This window comes from Stegodyphus dumicola, chromosome 11, assembly GCF_044657685.1.
Source record: "Stegodyphus dumicola isolate Sdum_Otavi_A_Nest chromosome 11, ASM4465768v1".
Classification (NCBI taxonomy): Eukaryota; Metazoa; Arthropoda; class Arachnida; order Araneae; family Eresidae; genus Stegodyphus; species Stegodyphus dumicola.
The window spans coordinates 146,305,980-146,329,805 of record NC_140778.1 but is presented as its reverse complement, the minus strand read 5'-3'; the positions used below and the strand labels follow the sequence as shown (position 1 = coordinate 146,329,805).

At 29.7% G+C, this 23,826-nt stretch overlaps 1 protein-coding gene across 3 annotated transcripts in view; it reads left to right on the top strand.

Moving 5' to 3' along the window:
* The window catches only part of LOC118190579 (protein hu-li tai shao-like), a 152,290-nt gene that overhangs the window by 93,841 nt on the left and 34,623 nt on the right, over nt 1-23,826 (top strand). For 2 of the 3 annotated variants that reach the window (XM_085827292.1, XM_085827291.1), the window contains exons 6-10: nt 3,262-3,360; nt 6,476-6,703; nt 9,427-9,557; nt 13,471-13,597; nt 19,311-19,421. In XM_085827292.1, coding sequence (XP_085683418.1) covers nt 3,262-3,360; nt 6,476-6,703; nt 9,427-9,557; nt 13,471-13,597; nt 19,311-19,421 — 696 coding nt within the window. The remainder of the gene's footprint in view (nt 1-3,261; nt 3,361-6,475; nt 6,704-9,426; nt 9,558-13,470; nt 13,598-19,310; nt 19,422-23,826) is intronic. The other variant, XM_085827293.1, reaches the window with a different exon arrangement.

Here is a 23,826-nt window from a genome sequence, read left to right as displayed (position 1 = left end):
ACAACAAGTCTGTGTACAAGGAAGCATCCAAAATACATGGTCAACCAAAAGTCTTCTCAAGAGATTAATGGCAGACGAAGAGGGGTGGGAGACTCTCGGACTGTCCTCCCCTAGGGTGTTCTCCCTCAAAATTTTACCTGTTTTCACCTTCTGAAAGATTTGAAGGAAGAAGGTGTTGTGTAATGATCTAATGAGATTGTAATCTTTAGAGTAAGGTCGAAAGAATAGCTAAAATAATGTTTTCCAATCAAGTAATGTCCTGTAATTTTTTCCAGGTGGTTAAAATAAAATGAGGTCTGGTGTTGTCTTGATTAAAAGTAACATCTTTAAATTGATGAGTGCTGGCTGTTAAAATATATCAGTTCTTCCCTTAGTTTGTCCAAATGTTGACAGCAATGGTCTGCATTTATTGTTTGATGACATCTGAGTAGATTAATCTGTTGATATCCTACCTTATACTAAACAAAATGTTGTTTGGATGCACTTCTCTTTTTGAGGTTGATGATGCACGAACACTCGCCATACAGTCTTTCAGTGCTTGACATTAGAGTGAAGTATCCATTTTTCATCATCCATTACAATTTATTCCAAATATAGCCCACTTTTATAATGATTAAACAAACATAGGAATCATTCCCATCTGCTGCTGCTTCTCGGGAAACTGATGTTGAATTCATTGATTAAACTTTGTGATGTACCTAATGTGGCTACATCCATCTTTTGACTATTCTTTCTGTGTGCCGAAATTTTTTTCTGTTTGTTGTGAAATACTATGTGTACTTTAGTCTTTCATGACTTTGTCCAGACCTTCATCAAAGAAACCTCTGATTGACATCTCAAAAGTGGCATTATCTTTCTTCATCCCACAGCTTCTGAGACCAAGAGTAACATGTAATATTATCAACTGTATCTTCTCTGTACATTTGTCAAATGGTTCATCAAGTTACAACTGCAGTATATTGCTTCTATTAAACATGTGAAAAACATGTTAATTTTAATTTTATTATCATATGTTTGCCTTAAACTCCTAAACACATCATTTTCTGTGATAAACTTGGTACCATTATATGCTATATTGTTCCATTCTTAGCTTGTAAGAGATTCTTATCATTCAGAGTCATCTGTAATGTACATCATCTGATTTGCAAGTTTGCATAGAATTTTTGCACGTACCTAATATGTAGCGATGAAAAAGGAACTGGCTTGGATTAGAAAAAAGTTGCCTTAATATCCAGGTGATCTAATAACAAGGTTTGACATTCTTTCTATATAATTTTTACCCTTTTCTCCTGTGCTTAATTTAAAATATAGTAAGTGTAAAATATATAGCACTATCTTTTGAAAGGATCAAATATGCTTGGTACATTCTTGATTGGTACATCTGAGTGTTAGTATTTTAGCTATTTTCATTTTTTTTCTGGTTTTAAGTTAGATTGTACTTCCTAGAGAAAGTTTGAAAGAAAAGTAATTACATAAAATTCTTCAGGAATGATCATAATTTATTATTAAAATGCAGAGTATAAAAATACTTCAGGATTCAGTGGAATTTCATTTGAGAGATTTATTAATTTCTTTTTTATGTAAAATATATGTACAGTGAAACCTTGAGATACGAGTTTATTGGTTCCAGCATTGAGCTCATATAGTGAATTTCTCGTATCTAGAAACAAACTTCCCCGTTGAAAATAGCAGAAATCCAGTTATGCTGTTTGTTCCGCACCCCCAAAAATCTCATTACCATCTCATCTTCACTTGACGTACCTGGTTGTTTTTCGGAGAAGGTCAAAGTACAAATTCTTAGCCTCTAGCGGAAATGATAGTTCTGACACCAAATCTCCTTTTAACTACTTCTTATTAATCCAAATCAACAACAGCTTCTCAACATCTAGGAGTTTTGGACTGTGCTTTGATGTAACAGTAACTTCTTTGGCCACATCAAGTTTCTTAATTTCTTCCTTCTTCTTCAGAACAGTGCAGATCGCGGATGTCGAATGGCTGTAAGTCTTTGCTAATTCTATCACTCTTGCACCACGCTTATGTTTATCTATCATTTCTTTCTTAATTTCAATGGCCATGGCTTCCTTCTTTTTCTTTGCAGCAGTATCTGAGGCAACAATCTTCTTGGAAGGCATCGTGAAATAATTATTTTTTCATTAAAAGTAAAAAACAATTACCTCATAAGTGCACAAACACGTACATCAAAGAATACTTTGTGATCTGATGAGGGGTTCCCCAAGTCGAGCCGTATCGGGAAACGCGCTACACATACCAACAGCCTGGCTCGCTGCTTGTTACTCGAGTCAGTGCTCGTATATAGAGGTGCTCATATCTCAAGGTTCCACTGTATTTTAAAATTTTTTAGTTAACCTGTAACCAGATGGATAAGACTAATCACAGAGTTCCTCTTTAGTTTATCTCATTGCTAGTGAATGGCCAGGCTTCTTGTTGTTTTAGGTGGGTTATCCTTTGTTTATTTTGAATTGGGCCACACTTGCTTTGCAGGTCTCCTATGAAAGTTTTCTCTAAAACTTTCACTTGTTTTAACATGACAAAATAGTTACATAACTTTCCACGCATTAGGGAAACATGCATATAGTAGGGAAAATTGTTAATAAGTTATTAATTGCCATGCCTAAATGCAATCATTAATTTTATTCATATAAGCAAATATATCTTCATTGCTGTAATTTTCTGATTTCAGAATGGTTTAATAACCATGCTATTAAAACATGTAAGCTTCACATTTTATTTTTCTGTGTTGCTTAAATTTTTCATTTATTCAGCAGAGGCACTTAGCCTCATTCCTATGTTATATTTCTATTTAATGTGAAAGAAAAACATTTGAGACCATGCATTTTAGTTGATTATGTTCAAGACTGCTATTGTTAATAGTATATTTAGCTTTTTCTGTGTTTGTTTCTGCAACCTGCTTGATTTTTTGCTTGTAAAAATGCTTATGCAGAAATTTTTGCTATTTCTTTAGTATTTTCAGTTCACACAGCATGCATAAGGTTTCATATTATTCTTTGTTAAAATAATTTTAATGTTGTGTTTACTTGACACTTTTTATTGTGTTTGATGTCTGTCTAGCATAATCTTTTTCAATATGTTAACAGAAGGAATTTATGAATTTTTTGATTTTTGACACATTCTTAGTTTTATCAAAGTTAGTTTAGTTTTTTTCCATTATTTTAATCCTGATTTACAGATTCATTTATGTATGTATATTAACTGAAGAAATAATTCTGCTTCATAATTCAGGTTCTGATTTTACGTAACCGAGGTATTCTGATATGTGGAGAATCTATAGAGGAAGCTGTATTTATGTTGCATAAAGCTGTTGCTGCATGTGAAACTCAGGTGAGTTTTCTTTGTAATACTGGTTATTTTATGTCTAAATATGTGACTCTTATTAAAGTAGATTAAAGTAGAAATAAAGCTCTGTTATTTGTTTAGCTTTATGTAATATTTTAAAATATTTCAGCTTTATTCCTTCATTTGTCACAAAGAATAAGTATAAACTTATCTGGACAGAAAACCACAGTTTACTTGTGCATGAACCCTTATACTTGTTCTTAGGCGAAAGTAGTATGAGCTGCATATGTTTAGAAGCACTTGCTTTTATATGCTTTTTATATTGAGATGATGTAAGTGTACTGTTGTCCATAATGTTAAGAGGTTCTATTAATTTTTATGTTAAATGGGCCACTTTGAAAGACTTGAGAATGATGTATGGAATACCTATGACATAAAATACTTACATTCCTTGCAGAAGAACATCTTGATAATGCCGTATGAAAAGGATAATTTGCAACCTGTTGCCATCTGGTGTGAAGACCATTTCATATTTGCATAGTTAACATTTAATTCTAGAAAACTGTATATTTCAGTTCTGAATAGTTTTGGGCCATAACTTTCATGTATTTCTAAGATTTTCTTTATGAACTATAGTTTTCTGGTGGTTCAAGGAATATAAGAGGGAGTGATATTATTCAAAAAATAAAGATCTACTGCTTTAGCAAATTAAAAAAAAAGTGCCTGTAAGCAGATAGTGAAGAAGATAATTATGTAGCTTATATTAAAATTCAAGATATTCTAATACATAGCATGTTTTTTAAGTAAGGGCCATTTTGTTGTATACACTAGTATGTGTCTTGCAGGTAGCAACGAATGCTTGTGTCATGTCTCTGTATTCCTTGGAAACAACTGTGCTCAGTTGCAGCTGTGTGGGTAACCTGTACGGTCTGTTCTGTGTCTTTTTAAAATGTTCAAGATTATCGAATTGCTTGCCACGTGTGAGGTATGGTCAGTGATATGTTTTTTGTTGACAAGAAACCTGTCTTCACTTGAAGCAAAAATTCTTGAGAACAGACAGTTCACTATAAGCACTCTTTCAGACAAATTTCTTGAAATGTCTAGACTAGGATGTGAAAACATTCTTGACCTCTAAGTTATCTGAGCAAGTGGCAAGTTTCAATGAAGAGGGTATTCAAAATGTAGTTCTAAGGTATGATAAGTGTTTAAAGAAACTTGGCACTTATGTTGAAAAATAGAGAAATGAACAAGATGTGGCTATTAATTTCCAGGACTGCTCTAATAACACCAGAACAGATGATGTCAAAAATGTAACCTTTTAATATGTTTCGAAGTAATCCCCATCGGCCATAACACACTTCTGTCCTCGGCTATATAAGTTGTGGAAACAACTTTTAAAGTCCTCTTTCGGAAGGCTCTTCAATGTCGACGTAGCGTTCTTCCTGATGTCTTCAACATCCATGTTGAATGTTCGGTCACACTCTCTTGACTTGGTCACCGCAGACTTCTTTTTGTTTCCCAAACTCAAAACTGTGATCAAAGGAACACGCTTTGTGGATGTTGAAGACATCAGGAAGAATATTACGTCGACATTGAAGAGCCTTCCGAAAGAGGACTTTATATTTTTCATGAAAATCTTGGTGTTAAGAAACTTTATACTTAATGGATTCCTCATTGCCTGACAGCTTCCCCCAAAAAAAGGCTTGATTAGATAGGTGAAAAATATATGTTTCAGTGATTTGGCGAATGATTCCGTAACAAATAATGAATTTTGGTTTCATATTAAGATCCAGAAATTAAACAAAATATTTGCCTGGCATATGGGATTTGCCCGGTGAAGATCTTTTCATTAAGGTCTAAAAAAAGATGTGCTTGGAAGAAAATTTGCTTTTTCTTCTCTTGTACTAAGTTATATATTATAAAATGATAATTTAGTATTTTAAGAATTATATGGCCAGAAATAGGAGCATGGGGAATCCTAATAAATTATGAGAAAACAATAGCACTCTCTCTCAAAACCGGGGGGGGGGGGGAAATAACTACATTAAAAAAATCTGAAAGCATTCAGATTTTATATTATGCCCAAAGGGGCATTTCTTTAACGTTTTGTGTGATACCTCTATTTATTAAATATGTTCTTCACATTTAAACCATAAAATTCAGTTCAACAGTACTATCGCAAAAGAATTTAAAAAGAGCATATCTTTAGAATTTCCGATACACAGTCTCGCATGCTGGAGGTAAAAATGTTCCGCCCCCTTCAGTGTTGCCATTGCTCACTTTGAAATCGTTGAGTTTGTTAATCAAAAATTCATTAAAGGGTTACAAAATATGAAATAAATAATAAAACATATTCCAAAATTTGGTCTTCCAGATGCCGATATTTGAGTGGAGGACTATGTTATTCAAAATTTATGTCTCTATTTGCTGCTGTTTTTTCACAGTACGAGAAACGTGTATACATTCATGCAAATTGTTAATTATGCAATTTCTTTAACTGTAATGCAGGGCTCTAATATTTGGTGGCAACAATTTGAAAAGTGAACCATCATTTATAGTGAATCAATGCAAAATGCCAAAAAGAAATTAATAGCCCATCTGTGGGTTCCTTTGGGCTAAAAAAAAAAAAAAGAGAAAGGAAAAAAGTTGTAAAAAGCTGTCAGGATTTTGTATTCATTTCCGTCTTCCTCATGATCTGTGTTTAGTTTAAAGTGACTTCTTCTTCAGTCTTTCCAATGTCAAGGAAAATATTTCTGGATAGAGATTTGAATCTCTTGAAAGATGTATACTGGTCTACACGAAATTTTTAGGCAGCATACCGAAGGGAGAATGTGAGTGATATTTAACAAGTGGTTTGATAGAAAGAGAAGTTGTATTTAGTGTAAGGGCCAAGACATCAAGAAAAGGCAATGGGAATTACTATATTTATGTATTTTAACATCAAATCTCAAGACATTCAGAGTAATCTTTCTGCTTAATTTCAGTTTTATGTTCTGATATTTATTTTAGTTAAATATATTTGCTTTCCTGGTACCGAACAGTGAATTTCAGTGTGAATTTTTCTTTTATTCTTATGTATTTTCATTTGAAAATATCTATAATTTTTGAATTTGTGAAGCTTCCATTTTGAGTTGATACTTATCTTTTTCTCCCCATGAAGGTGAGGTTGATGCCAATTGGTATTGATAATATACAGTTAATGTCTGAGGAAGCCATAAAACACGAAAGAGAAATTGTTACTTCTGGAGGTTATCCTCCTGAATTGAAAGACAGTGAGCCACCTGGTGGTGATGAAGACAAAGAGAGAGCAGAACCAAAGGAAAAACAAAAAAAGTGGAGAGTTTGGGATTTGGAATTTGAAGCACTTATGCGAATGCTAGACAATGCTGTAAGTAGCTTTTGCATTTAAGATGTAAATATGAAGAAATTGCCAAGGATAAATAAATTTATAATTTTCTCAAGATTATCCATTTTAATCTAACATGCAAAAATTGTACTGTTTTGCCATGTTTTATTGCAAAATGTAGAATATTATTTTGAAGAAAGTTGTGAAATCAAATAATTTTTGAAAGTAACATGTTTTATAATACTTTAATCATTGTTTAATTATTTCAGTTTGAAGTATGTGTTGCTAAAAATTGAAGAATATTTTTAAAGGAACTCAACTTTTGTGATTTAAAGGGTAGTGTAGAAAAGCTATTTTAAAAATGATTTTATTTTAAAATAAAAGTAGGATACCTTTTTAACAAAGTCACTGGATCTCATGAATGGAAAATTCATTAAATGGAGAATTTGCAAAATATTATTTTAATGAATCTAGACAATAGTATAACATTTTCAGTCCTCAGTGCTGTTAATATAAATGGTATGGTATTAACTGTAATGTAGATCACTCGAATATTAATGTCGAAAATGTGTGCGTACATATGGCCATCTAGTTCACCAACATGTATTTTATTTAATTTATGTAGAGAGAGAAAACTATAATTTTTGATTGGATTGTTTGAAAGAGTTTTTCAGCCACAATATATATTTCAGATCTTTAAATATTAAAAAAACAACTATAATTATATTGCTTTCCTATTGAAGATTTCATCATATTTTAGCAAAGCGTAAATTATTTCATATTTTGGAGCATCTTGTAAATTTTGTTCTATATACAATTTCATCATCCTTTTGCATTGTTGCTGTTTTTAGCATTGTTCAGTGTATTTGCTTCTATATGATTTTTTGAAGTCTCAACATCATTATCTAGAAACGGAAATCATTTAACTGTTTATGTTAATAATTTAATTTTTAATTTTCAGGCATAAATAGTAATAAAATCATGGGCCATTGCTGATAAATTTATGAGGATAATGGATAGTATTTTTGATAGTGCAATAAAATGAATAGATTTTGTTATTTTAGACACCCATGCTTTTATTATTCTTGATATAAAATTATGGTTGATTGTGTTCATTAAATTATATGATAAATTATTTTTCTCCTTTTAGTTTTTTTTTTTTTTTTTTTTTTTTTTTTTTACAAAAGCTTATGTTTTACATTTTTTTATAATTTGTATTATCTATTTAGTTTCATTGAGATATTGTCAATCAAATTACTCAATTGAAAATTTGTATGCAATACAATTTAAGAAAATCAACTTAGATGGAAATGCTGAGAGAAATATGTGTAAAATTTTGAAATGGGTAAAGAAAAAAAATGGAAGTTGTAAAAATGCAGTATAGATTCTTTGTGAATAATTTTACATGCAAATAAACCCTGAAATTATGTTATTTTTGATATCATAAATTCAAAGCTATCTGTACAAAAGTGATTCATGTGATGTCTTTGAAAGTAATTACATCTACAAGTGATGTGATGGCCAGAAGAACCAATCCTCCCTTTCTGTTTGAGACTAAAACAAATTTTTATATAAATGTCTTTTAAAATAATAATTTTTTAAATAAATAAATTATTGTTTTAAAACAGGGTAAAGTGTTGTTTCATAAACTCTAAAAATTTCAAAACTTTGTATTTGATGCATTTTTAGATGTTGAAATTTGAAAATCAAAGGGGTCAAATAGTTGAAAAAAATCAAGCAATTTTTCAAAATTTGCCAAAATTGAGAAATAAATTACAATTTTTATTTCAAAGATTTTTTCCTGCTCAATTTGATGGTGAAAAAAGTAAAGTTCTGATGTTCTTAGTCTAAGTAAAGAGATGTGCAAAAAATATTGTTTAAACATTAAGTAAAAATATTTGATGTGGCCAACATGACTTCATAATACCCCAGCTTATTAAATTACACACATTTTTTGCTGCACTTCATTTAAACTTATTTCCTGGAATTTCATTAGAGATATATTTCTAAATCAGCTTATTAATCAATTCAGCTTGCGGCAAGGCAAAAATACATAAAATTCAATCTTCATTAAAAATTGCAAAATACAGAAAAACGTAAAACAACAAATACAGTTGAAAACAGATACAAAACATTTTTTACAATTGAAATTAGAGTTTCTATGCCCAAACAAGCAGTTCAGCCAGTGGGTAGGAAGACAAAATTTTCAGTGCGCAAAATTGAAAGTTAACTTTTGGCCCTACTGGAGAAAAAAATATTGAAGTTGGTTCACCAACTGAATTTATTGTTCTGAGTGTCAAATGTAAACAAATGGTGACCACGTTAGGCTTAGCACCATTTAAACTTTTAAATTCTTGATAGGTCTAAAACTATTGCATGCAGACTCATGCAGGACTCATTTAGAATTGATACAAATTAAAAACTGGATTAAAATCATTCTGAACTTTTATTTATAACTATGTAGCAGATCAAATATTACTTAAATTAAGTAGAAATTAATTACTTTTAAAATGTTATTCATTTTTTAAAAGTTGTGCTTCACCAAAAACATTTTATAAAATGCTAAAAAAACTTGCATGATGTGTTTATAAGCTTTAGTCCCAGTGCTTTAGTGCTTTAAAATTAGTTGGAAAAGTAATACATGATTTTTTTTTTCTGGAAAATTAAAAGCATGAACTGTTATAAATAAATTAATCCTATAGGTAATAGTTTAATAATTACAGATAGTAATTTCTGATTTTGATGATTGGTTAAATTTTTTATAGGGTTTTCGAACTGGTTACACTTTCAAACAGCCAATGGTTCGTACTGATCAAGTTCGGCAGAAAAGTGAAGTTGAAGTACCACCATCAGCTTCATCCTATGCCCAATATTTTGGTGAAGACAAGTGGCTGAGGTAAACATTTATAAGATTTGAAAGTCATGTTATACTATGATAGAAAATTTTTATATCCAGAATTTTGATCTGCCTTCCAAGATCATGTTATTTTTTTTTATTCAGCATTATGATCTACTTTGCAAAATCATGTTATCATCTTTTTTTGAAAAAATAACTAAGTGTCAGACGCAATAATCATATGTAGTAAAAGCTTGCTTAATTCCAAGCTTTTTGTCATTTCTTGGCAATGACAAATGCTGATTAAGTGAAAATTCTGGATAGTTGAGTGTATAAAAGGTGCAGCTTCCAGTAGTCAAATAAATAGAAGAAGAATTTTCTGGCCTAAAATTATATAAATCATTTTATTTGTTATCTACTTGAATGTCAAAAGGCGGTATCTATGGTTATAACACAACTTAAACAGGAAATATTGTGTAGACTCGATGCACAGTGTGTAACGTTAGAGAATTGAAAGTTAATTGTATTTCGATTTTACATAAAGATTCTCCATTTACTTTACTTTTATATCCAAATCCTTTATAGTAAGCAGCAGCTGTAATATACACAGTGTCAAGAATTAAAGAACCCTATTTCAGAGCTCCCTGCAGGCAAAACCATTCATCGGAAAATTGTGAAATTTTGTGGCGAATTTATTGAAGGGATGGGAATGCCTTTCAGAGGGAAAAAATAGTTACAAATATTGCCAGTGAAAGGCATTGAATTAATAAATTAGACATTAAACCACACCTTTATAATAGTTTTAAAATTTTACTAATTTTATTACAGCAAAACATATTCTAAATGATGACCATCATTTTCAGTTCTCATCTGAACTCGCCAGAATTGCACATTCCAGTTGACCATAGTGTGTTGAGTTCCCACCTGTATCTTATATTTACTCAGAAATTTAGCACCATTATGAAGTATAAAAGCAGTATGTCGTAATGTATATAATGTCTGATTTTTCTAAAAAAGAGACAGATAATTTTAAAACTCTTTAACTCTACTTTCTGTTTGGTTCAAAGTTTTTTAGTTGGTAGTTTTAATAGTATTATAGATATTATTATTGTTTCAGTCCAAATGTCAGAGCTCGAGCCTTTTTTTGACTCATTTTTCATTTTATAGTTTTAAGTCCCAAAGAGGAAGAATTCTTTCAATAAGTACAATGAGCAAATTTTGTGGATTAATTTTATTAGATTTAGCACAATATATAATTCATTTATTCTGAATTCTATATTTTCGATATACACTCTTTTGCAAAAAAATCGAAGCACCAAGAAGGACTTTTGCGATCATAATGAAATTTGTTATACAAAAACATCTTGATTAAACGTGCAAATGATCAAAGTTTCAAGGAAAATGATTGCGATCATAGTGCGCATTTCTAGTGCTCAATTCACAAAGTATAAAACCAGTAATAGAGGAGGAAATTTATCTTCTTTTGTTGTTGCCATTGTAATTACGTAAAGGAAGCAACTAAAGATGCAATTGTGACGATATCGAAGACCTTACAGAGAACTAAATGACTTCGAACATGGTTGCGTTGTAGGGTTGCGGGAAGCTGGATGCTCATTCTGAGCAATAGGCCGCCACCTGCAGCATACAGGCACTGCTGTGCAAAAGATGGTGACAGCAATGGTTGCTACAAGGAATTGCAGACGAAATGAAGACTCTGGAAGGCCAAGGAGCACAAATGTGAGGCAAGATAAGATGATTGTTCGCCAGGCCCGAACTGCTCCAATGGTATGATTGTTGACTATTCAATGCACTACAGCCACATCTATACCTCCATCTCACTGCGTTTGTCTGAGGCGAGGTTATGCTTACAGAGGCCTTTGACCCACAACATCGACAGAGTTGTATGGAGTGGTGTCACAGCCAATGATCATGGCTGCCATCAGACTGGCATTGCATAGCGTTCAGCGTTGAATCCTGCTTCACTCTTGAAGCAGATGACCACCGTGTTCGTGTCTGGAGAGGACAAGGCCAGCAATCCCAATCAGCTTTGTTTTACAAAGGTATAAAGCCATTACCCCCAGGTGTGATAGTGTGGGGCGCTATTTCTTACGACAGCAAGCCAACTTAGTCATCCTCTGTACATCTTTAACAGCTCAATGATATATCGATACCATCCTGCGGCTGGTTGCATTACCCTTCATGGCACGTCATCCTGGGGCCATTTTCCAATAAAGATAATGCCAGGCCACATACAGCTTGCATATCTTTGGACTGTGTCCATGCAGGGTCACCAGACCTTTCACCAATCGAGCATGTCTGGGACATAGTAGGCCGCCAGATTCGGGCACCACAAAATATCGCAGATCTGGAGTGACAACTGATGAATGCCTGGCAGAATGTGTCGCAGGATGACATTAGGAACCTCCACCACTCCTTGCCTTGACGAATTCAATTACATTGCCAGCAGGGGTAGTTTGACCAACTACTAATTTGAACACTCAATGAGTGTTTGTGAGCCATGAACAGGTACTATGATCTTGATTTATTAATCATTGTATTATTTGTGTATGAGCTATACGCATATTCAATTTCATCAAAAACAACCACTTTCTTCATGGTGCTTCGATTTTTTTGCAAAAGAGTGTATAATTCATTTGGCACATTATGATATATAATTTATATCTATGTCATCACAAGTCATCAATATTTGCTGCACCAAAGAATTTTCTGAAGATTTTCCTTTTCAAAAACACCTTCGTACGTTTCCCATACCGTAGCTACAATCCATGTTTCAGAGTCATATGCCAGTATAAGGCTTGTATGGGTATATGTTTTGCATGAGTAATATCTTGAGTCAACAAACTGAAATGCCCAAGATGTATGTGATAATTATTAGTGTAAATCCAAATTGTAAAACAGGTAATGATTTTTTGATAAGTATTTGTAGTCATGAGATTATTCTGGGGAAAAAAAATGTATTGCAAACCAATGGAGCAAAAGAAACTAGATGCGTTTTTAAAATTTATTATAAAACTATTTATTTTTCATTTCCTAACTACTGTTTTCCAAACTGGAGTGAAATCCTTCTATGAAATAAACATGATATTAAAGAAAGAAAGAAATGTTCTCAGTATATAAAAATGTTTGACAAGTAAAAAATGTAGCACTTCACATGTATTCTGCAAGAAAGTATTATGCAGTGATCACTAGATCCAATAATGTGTGGTTTTAATAGACTTAAAAATGTATAAAGAATTAAGTAAATATTATTTTATGATTCATAAATAAAGCTGAAATAAAAAAAAAAAAAGGCATTGATTTACTGCTAGGAACCATACTTCAAAGCAATAGATAGCTAATATATTAAATTAATTTCAGCAGCTGGAGAATCTAATCAATTTTTAACAATTTTCCTGTAAATTGGGGATATATGTATATTTAGTCCATTTATGAGTCTGTAAATAGAATTTTGCATAGATCACCTGAAATGTGTTGTTTCATTTTTCATTTGAGTCTGTTGCTATTTGGCAAAATGTAAGATATTGTCTTTAAAATTTAATGTCTGTTATTGATTAATAAACCAAGCTAATAAAAAGCAATCGATACAGTTCTTAAGAATGTTTTTTTTTTTTTCCTTTTTAATCTGATTGATTTAAATAAAAATGTGTTTAATTCAGGTTCTAACTAATTAAAAACATTAAATTATTTTATAAAATTACGTTATACATATTTTAAATATTTAGAAGATTATGTAATGTTCCCATGTTAGTTTAAATGTGTATTCATCTAGTATACTATAAAATATTTTTCTATTCCATCATCTGTTCATAATCTCTACTGATAAAACATATTAAAGTTTAAAAGAGCACTTTTGTGTGACTATTAAAATATAATAACTAACTGATTTTTAAATTTTTTAAAGTTAATTTTGTAACTAAGTAAATTTTAAAATGTTTTTTTTTAAATCTTTTAGTCCCTTAAAGAAACTGGTAGAAGGCCGAAAAACTCAAGACAAGCTGCGTTGGGTGAATTCTCCAAATGTTTATCAAAAAGTAGAAGTTCTTGAAACTGGAACTCCTGATCCCAAAAAAATAACTAAGGTAGAAGCTTGATTTTTGTCACTTGTTATTGAAATTCTTTGCTTAAAAATTATTAGTCTGGTGATGATAGTAATATGCCAAAAAAAAGTACGGTCATAAAAAATGTAAAGTAAGAATTATAAGTTTGCTATAATCAGCATTATAATGGTCTTCATGTGGCTCAACACATAAATGTAATTTTTGCATTAATGATTTTGAACCATATCGTATTTGTATCCAAAGTTGTGAATACTTAATTTTTATTGGTGAATTAGAAGTATAATTGTTTTGGCTATCTGCAAATGTTTACATTTAGCATTCTTGTTAAGAGATGTATGTTTCAAAATTCGAAGCTTTAATTCATTCTTTGATGTACAGATGAGTATTTGTGTTTAACGTTTGTGTTAAAAAGTATTCTTATGCTGCATAATTTAACTTTGGAAGGCAGTAGAATTTTGTTGTTTCTTTTTTTATTGTGCATTTATTTACTTAGTAATTTGTTATGTAAAGTTTCATGTGGGACTGAATTTCTGATAAATATATTGTCAAATGTATGCTATTTTGATATAAACATAAACACTTGGTCATTTACCGAATTTGTGAATCTCTTCAATTATCTGATTTATCATATTTTATGATTTCTCTGAAAATAGTATGTCTTGTAAGGTTATTTCCTAAAAATGGTACAGTTTTAAGAAAGAACAAGATAAAAACATCAGCATATTCAATATGAACAAAAATTAAATTGATTTGTTAAAAATTAGGACATGTTTTTCAAAGGTATTAATTTTCTGGTTTACTTACATTGCGAATTGTAAAATATGTCTCATCAAGCTACAGTGTGACTAGGAATTTATTACTACATAAACTGATGTAAGAATACGTTTTAAAATTTTATATAGGAATAAATAATTGAAGATTGGTAAATGTTATAAAATGTTCTGGGCTGTTTGTAATAGTTTTCAATCTAAGAAAATTCCTTTTGTTAATTTAATTCTCAAATAAGACATTGGTTTTTTTTTTTTTTTTTTTTTTTTTTTAACTGAACTAAATTTTGGAGGGGGGGGGGAGGAATTTTGCCTTGAATGTCACATTTTTATTATTGTAATACAGCATTTACTTAATATCACAGAGATTTTCTGTATGTTTCCGTGCATTTTTTTAACTGTACTAATGTCTTTTGAAATAATATTCATTACAATGTTCATACATATATATATATATATATATATATATTTTGCTCATGTTGTATTTTATTTTCATTTGCCCCTGTTTAGTCTTCTCAGCTCTGTAATTATTGGTTTATTTTTTTTGTTCTCAAAGGCCATCAAATATCACATAAAATACTGTTTAAAAAAACTGGGCTTCATTTAATAATTATATAAAAATATTTAGCATATTATATGAATATATGTAATAAATATGTCTTTTGTGTGACGTAATCTTATTAAAAGAGAGAGCTCTTTATTTAATAAGATTGCAAATTTAACAAGTTTTTGCTTGCATTTTTTGGAAAATTGATTTAAAGTATATTGTCTGAATTTCAGTACTTCAGGTACGAAGAATGAAGGGTTTTATTTTCATTCACTAAAGCATTTTTAAGTGTGTATCTTGCAGCATCTGAACATTATTATTATTATGCTGCTTCTCTTTCTTAGAGATAAAAACAGTTTCATGTTTAGTGTAATATCCTTTTTATCTGAATGTAGTGGGACCTATTTTGCCAGTAATTAGATTGCTTTATGTAAACTGATGATTTTTTTACATTTGAGTCTTCAGAAGCATATGCGTATTTAAGCAAAAGTTACTCAATATATTTGCTGCTAGTGGCTTTTAAGCTTTTAGTCGCCTAATTTCTTTAGTTATAGGAATATTATTTTTGTAGTAACTTTATTAGTAATAATAATAGTACTAACAAATTTTATGGAGTTTTAGTTTGTCTTAAATATAGTTCACTTTGTATTTTTTATATTTTTCTTTATTATTTGAATTTGCATCATGCTTTCTGTGTTTTAGTTGTGTTCTATTTTATAGCACTTGATTTTTTTTTAAATCTACATTCCGTTTTTCTTTTATTTTCCCTCTTATATTTCAAACCTGAACAAGATCAGTTAAATTACATCATATTTAAGATCTGCTCACCAGTTATGCTCACGTAAATGGTTGTATCAAATATTTGAGAAGCATTTTGCTTATTAGTGAACAATATTTTTATGCATTTTTTTTTGTGTGCCGTTGTAGTGCTTAAATTTGCATAGAATATTTAGTGATATATATTTTTTATTTTTACATTTGTGTATTTCCTCATTTATATATCCTCAAAGTAGAGCTGCTTCATGTACGTTGCTTCAATGTAAATACAGAAAGTATTGTACATTCAAGTTCTTGTGCTGTGCATTTTGTACAGATGTGATGTTCTCACCATGAATCAAATATTGCTCATGTTTTGTGTGATTGATTTGTTTTGTAAACAATGTGTAGTATCCCATGTAGTTTGTATACAAATATTGAATAGCTTTAATATTTCTGTCAGCAGTTTAGGCATTTCATGTTAATTTCATTTTTTTAAAACTAGAAACTAGTAGATACACATTATTAGTTTTTTTAAAACTATAAACTAGTAGATACACATTATTAGTTTTTTTAAAACTATAAACTAGTAGATACGCATTATTCGAGGTTCCTAGAGTGATTCTTTTAGAAATCAGTTTGATTCTACATGCACTTTCAAGTAATTACTTGCACTTTATAGAAATATTTTACTGGTGAAATCAACAATTGTGTAAAAATATTGTCATGTTATTTATTGTACTAGTCAGGAACAGTATTACATACTTTTCAGCATTCATTAATATCTTATGTCATATACTTGAAAATCTGACCTAGTTTTTCTTTTAAATCTCAGCTGTGTTATATATTATTTATGTGATTGGTATTAGTGAGGTATTGTTAATAATAGATTTTGTTGTCTAGAAATGTGATATGGATCTTTAAGCTATTTTTCTAAATAAGACAAAGTAATCAAAGAAACATTAGAACATAATCATATTGGAATACTAAATGATAGATAGTGTAAATTTTTTTATGCCTTCTAATATTGTTGTTTTCTCTAAATGAAACTTTACTTCTGACATTAATTTATAGTTTATGAGACAAAATGATCTGAAGTCAAAAATTTCAGCTAATAATATTGATAATAATCTTATATATATATATATATATATACCTGTTCTAGAGAGAGCAATGCCTAGTCAGTCTCTAAAAATAGAATCTTGAAAAGTTCAGGTTATTTTTAAATTGTTGTTGATTGCATTAGAAGGTTTTGTCTTTTCATATACATATACTCTGAAAACCTATTTGTATATAACACTTAATATGTAAATATAGGCATAGTGTCTTTTGCACTTACTAATGACTGCTTTAATATTAATACTTGCTGAATTCTAAGAATTTTTTTACAGTTTTTGGACAAATTAACTTATGTAGCTATAATTTAACACACAGAGAATGAAATATTCAGTTTTCATTGATGATTATTAATTTAGTGTTTTCTCAGATTACAATACACTTTTTAAGTAGGATATATGAAGAACTATGTTGCAGAAGGATTTCACTTGTTTTTATTGTTAAAATGTGATTAGTGTATTTTAAAAGCATTTAACCATTATTTGTGTTCTATAAGATTGTGAAATTGATAGAAATTGTTAACAATTTCATGTAAGAAATAATTATTTATTTCTCATTCTCATTATATTGGCAGTTTGTGATGATATGTATCGTTTGGTACATCATTGTCAACACTTATAATAATATAGAGGGAATCTTAGAAATGGAAAGATTGCATTTTGAATTACGGAGAAGAATGTTTTTGTATCTTGTATTAAGTACTCAGCAATAATGCAGTTAGTAACTTTTTTCTTGTACATGCAGTTTGTAAAATGTCTCTGGATTTTGATTATCTTTTAATGTAAAGTAGTAGTATGAAAAATTCTTTCCAGGAAAAAAAAAAAAAATCTCATGAATATCTCATGAATTATGATAACATTTTAATATAAAGTAGTAGGGGAGAAAATTCTATCCAAGAATATTTTCAATTTCTTTTTATGCTTTTATTTTTAATTATATAAATTTAGTTATTCAAAAACATTTAAGTTTATATTTTCTTGTTTGCATTTATTGTTGTGTGTGTTAACAGAAAAATGTAATATTCTTTTTATGGCAACTAAGCATTTCTCATAATACATTTGTGGTTAATGTGATGCTGTTGCTTTTCTAACTATATATAATGTTTCAAAATGGAAATTTTTCATATAACACATTTCTTTTTTTAAATGAATATTATTGTGAATGTGCATGCTCTTTGGCTTCTGTGTAACAAGATTTAATGCTATTAAAATTTACTCATAATGAAAGCTTCAATGTCTTAATTTTGTGTTTAGTAACTGTGTGATAACTAAATTTACTACCACGGCCTGTGAATTTCATCTATTAAAAACAGGTTTATTGCTTCTTTTGTGTGCATGATTTTACTTATACATTAAAATTACTTCTAGTTGTGTTATTAAGCTTAATCTGAAAAATATACATTTTGTAATTAACACTTTCTTATATATAACATATAAACATTTAATACACATGTAATAAATTTTTGTAGTATAATTTACCATATAAAAATTGTACAAACTGGGAAAAAAATTGGAATAGGCATGTATTTTTAAAAAATGAAAAACTGGTATTTTTTCATAACAATAATTTAAGTCACATTATTTTGAAATCTTGTGCAGTTAATGTCAATTTTTATCTTTAAAAACAAGTATTACTAATAGTTAAAAATCCTGCTGAATATGTCAACATTTTGAACTGTACATTCCAGAATGCAGTAATTTAAATATGCCATAATTTAAAAAATTATATCTGTTAATATTATTTTGAAGCGGCGAATCATGTTTTTCAAATACCAAGTGCAAAAATATATGATCAATTCAGAAACTTTTCATAACAATTCAGAAAATTTTAAAAACATAAATTTTTCATGATCTTTTTCTGTACCCACTATTTCCTTTTCATTTAGTTTCTTTCCACTTTTCAAGAAATTTCTTTTTCATTTAATATTTGTCTATAATTTGTTTTACAAAAGGTCTTCTGCCATTTTAAATTTAATTTTAAACTTGCTCTTTAATGAATTTTCTTTTGATTTTTATATCTGAAAGTCTATTTATTATTATCTTTCTGTTACCATTCCTTTTAATTACGTATATATCTTTTAATAAAAATAGAAATCTTATTTAAATTGTAAAATTTAATAATTTTTTTGAAATCAGTGCTTTGTAGTGTAATATATTTCCTTTATATTGAATATGTTTTGGCAAAATAAAAGCAGTGTAAAATGTATGTGATTTGGGTTAAATTGATGTTGAATTGACTTAGAATGGTTAGAAATTATTAAAATCATCTTTCATTTCCATTTCTAAACTGCTGTTCTGGCTGTGCTAACATTTTTCAGTTCTAATTGTAATTAAATGCCTAAGATTATTTTAAAGCTTAACCTCATGGTTAATTTTTGCATTATCTGGCTTATGTGTAAATTTATTATAAACTAAAATTTTCGATCAATTTATTACATGGCAGAAAACCTTACAGACTGTGTATAAAACCTGTTTTCTTTTATATTCTGTTAGCTTTTTATGTTAAACCTTTTCTTTGATATTTTCCCTTTTCTTTCTTTTTCCTACAGTGGGTACAGGAGGGTTCACCTTCGCACAGTACAGCTATCAAAATTCAGACTCCACATCAGTTCATTCCCAAATCTAGTGACATTGGAGAATTTAAACGCAAACAGAAGGAGGTCAGTTTATACCCTCATTATTTGCATAATGGTTGTTTCATTGTTGAACTGAATATTATTAAAAATGATTTATCAGTATATAGCAAAATTAAATTTGAAATAGAATTTAATTATTATCCTGATATTCTCTTTGAGAATTGAGAGAAATTTGATTTGTATGTGATGATATATCTTTTGTGGAAATGAGTTTACTCACTATTCAAATGCAAAATCCAGTCTGACTCATCTTTCAAATACCTTATCTAGAGTTACTTACATGGCCAAGTTCACTTAGTGACTCACAAGTTACTTAGCTAAGTGAGATGTTCAGTAAATACATATAATAGCACAGTGTTGACTTTGGCACAATTTGACTTTTTTTATAAAAAGAATAATGCATTGTAATTACGAAGAATTTAATATTATTACTTACATATTCTACATTTTAATTAGGTATTTATTCCCAAAATCAATAAACTTTTTTGAAGGCATCCTTTTTTTTTCAGGGGATGGGAGGATATTCTGTTGTAATCAGTATGAATATCACTTTAGGAACATACATTTAATTACCAAGATTTAAAACATGGGTTCCCTTTAGCGACAGTATGACAACTGTATTTTCGGAAAACTTTCACCGCAGTTTCATCCATTGCAGGCAAATCTCGTAAGTTTATATTTTAAATTAAATTTCAGATAAAAATTGTCATAATTTGCCTATGAAACTATTAGAACTTGGCTTACAACAAACTCAAGACATAAAACTATGGTGACACTGTAAGTAAGAAAATATGTTAAATATTCTACTGTGCTAAAAGTAAAGAATTGTTATGCTCATGGTTGCTAGAACAGAGCAGTTTAAAAAAATTTTCCGAGTTTTGCAAGGTAGTTGAACTAATAGTATGTTACATAAATACCCAGTATGTAGTATTACTGTTAAGATACAACATCCATTCTTGCTTAAAATGCAATTATATTTTATTAATCTGATGAACCAGATCTTTTACTTTCTTCATTATACCAAGAGAATTATCTGAATTCTTAAAACAAAACCTTTAACAACTTGGTTGTATAAAGACTAGTAGTGTGTTATCAGCATCACAATCGGTCTAGTGTAACAGCATTTTTGCAATTACAGCAGCGTTTGTTGCCAAGCATTTCAAATCAGATTAAATGATTCTCATTATCCTCTGTTGATAAAGTACTAATTCAAACTTTTAAACTACTGTTCTATGAATTTAAATCAGTTTGTCTCAAATGAAGTTGAAATATAAAACTAATTTTTCAAATTTCCTTTATTTGTGTATATGCTATATGACACAATATATAGCAGTGGAATTAATGTTTTTTAGATTTTTCTATCAACGTAGAAATTAATTTTACTAATTTCCTGTTTTAGAATATGTAACCAGTAACTAAATAAATGGAAACATTTTTCAGAATTTCTAATTTAAACACAATGGAATTCTGAATTAATGAGTTTGAGATTCGAATTTTATGTCTACTGTAAAGAGAGTAATAAGCTTAAAACTTTTATGCTAAAATATATAGGAATAATTTAATATTATAGCATTTCATTTTTCCTGCATAAGTTAAATTATTTGTCATTATTAAAATTCAAAGTTATAGAAATTCATTTTACACATTACAAATTGAATCCTTGTATATTTGCTTCTACTTATACTCAAATGCTATTACAATTCTGTAACTGAAATCGAAAAAGAATGAAGTTTCTTTTAAAGGTTGCATATATATACTGCATTAAACCATAATTACATCAATGAAATGTACTATTTTTCTTCCCCCTGATAAGGGGGCCTGGTAGGTTAACACAGTAGAGAGTCGCGCAAAGTCGACTCCCAATATCTCGACATTCCATATAACTTGACAACGTTTTAGAAACTTTTTTAAGATATCTCTAGGTCAAACAGAGCAAATATTACATACAGTACATATAATTATTATTTATGCATATGTCTTTCCTATTCTGTTCAAAGATTTGAGTGTTCTTTTTCTATAATTTTTGCCATTTTCACATTGTGCCATTAATTCTTGGAACTGCTGAACAAATTTCAAGATATGTTGTAATAACTGGCAACGCTGGTTGCTTCTTCGGAATGAGTTGAGAGACAATCTACCATCACACGATATTTTTATACCAAAAACTACTAATAATTTTTCTTCATTTTTGCATGTAAGATTTTTTATATTCTTTATTTTACTCAATTCTTAGGGTATTTGTTCTTTTTATAACTCCTATTCTTCTAGAACTTGACATAAAAAATCAACATTAATTTAATAGTATGCTGTACTTTCCGTGCTCAATACTGTGCTACATATGTCTAAAGTAATTCACAGTTAAATATTCAGAGTTCTGAAAAACCCACTCCTTATTCCATAAAACTCAATTTTTTTGAAACTCTACATCTGTCAGTCCACGTTATGCTGAGTTTGCGAGACTCTATTGTAGTTACTAATAGCTTACTCAGAAATGTTTCTCATTTTCTAAATATCATACGCAAATAACAAATTAAATGTATTTATAAATAAACTGGTAACTATCAAGTATTGGTGGAGACTAGAAGGAAATATGTTAATATTGCATATAAACTGTAATAGCATAATATCATGCTGAATTGTAATTGGTTCACATGTTCTATGAAGGTCTCATGCTTCATATCTTTCTTATGCTTCTTCAGTTTCATCTGATTATTATATTATTAATGGATTAATAATTAGGTTCAAAAAAATTTCAGTGCTAACAAATTGCATGAGAAATGAGATACACAATTTTTAAAATGTTCTGTTATTTTTTTAACTCTGCATTTATTGAGTTCTAAGATATTATGTGAGCTAAAAAGGGGGTGAAATTCTGTTTGATTTTGATGTGACTAAACTGTGCAGAATTGTTAGAAGAGATGAAATACATATTATTAAACTAACAGATCTTCATTAATACAGTGCTAACACAAAATAGATTCGTTCTTATATATCATACCAGCAAAAGAGACACACTGGTGAGTTATTAATACAGTAACTTAACTAATACTTCTTGCTCATTTACTTATTTGATTTCTCGTTTACATGAAGAGATGTACAAATTCAAGAATATGAATTTCCAGTCCTGCCAATTCATATCTTGGAAGCAAAGGGTCTTTGATTTACTAAAGAGTGACTAAGCAATTCCTCAGGCTATCAGTTTGCTGCAGACAGAACCATAAGTCTCCTATACATTATTTCTTCACTGTGAAAAGTTTCGCCTTTGGAAAGTTCTTTCTGGCATCATCCTGATTAAAGATCCAGTTTCATATCTCTACAAGCTGTCTTTATTTAAATTTAGCACATCAGCTTGCCATTATTAAATTCTACAAGAATTTTGAAATATTTTATTCAAATATATTTGATGCATTTGGCATCACTTAATTTTTTTTAATAATTTACATTTTGAATGAAATTGACAACTTTAAAGTAATAAATATAGATTAAATCTGCATACAAGGGAGTATTTAATAATATGATTAATGCATTTCTTCATACAGAGCTAATTGACAATTCATAAAATGTGTAAGCAAAGATATAAGTAATAATCTGTAAACATGAGAATAATAGTAATACATGTCAAATAAGCTGTTTGGTTTATTTCATTATGGCAAAGCACTCGAGGCTATCTGCCTAAGAGAAGAGATGCCCTCTTGTAGGACTTTCTAAGGGAAACTCTCCTACATAGGCATTACACATGGGGAAAACCACAAAAATGCCCATGCAAAAATGCCCCTTTGCCTGGAATCGAAACCAGGTTGAACTGCCAGTGTTCAGAAATTTTTTCATTCAGTCGCTGGTGGGTCATGACAGATAGGAATGAATTATTTGGAAATTGCAGATGCATAATTGTTGAAATAAAAACAAAAATCACACAGCAATTAAATAATAATAATAATAATAATAAAAACCAGATATTCACTCTTAATTTAGCATCCAAATGGCAAAGCAATATGAGAAATAAAAAGAAGTGTACTGTGAAATTATACATACATTTCACTGAGGCTGGGAGATAGAGTGTACAATTTCATTAAGTGCATTTCTGACTTGGCCAATGCTTTCACAAAACAGTTTTCAAAATTTTTCTAACTAGACAGAAAGCCAAAATTAATTTATTAATAGTAAAATTTTTTTTATTAATTTAAATTTGGTCATGGTATGTGATTTAAATTTTTGCAAAAAGAAAACTTTTAATGTGCTCGCAAACCTCCAATATGAATATTGCATTTTAGTAGACACTTTTTACTAGTGCACAGTTTCTGAATCACCTGACTGTGGAACTAAGAAATGAACATTCTCCATTTAATGAGCACTTTCTGTGTTCCCATGAATGTGCAATAGCAGGAGATTCTACTGTTTCTTAGTTTAAAGGTAACTCTCACTTCAACCA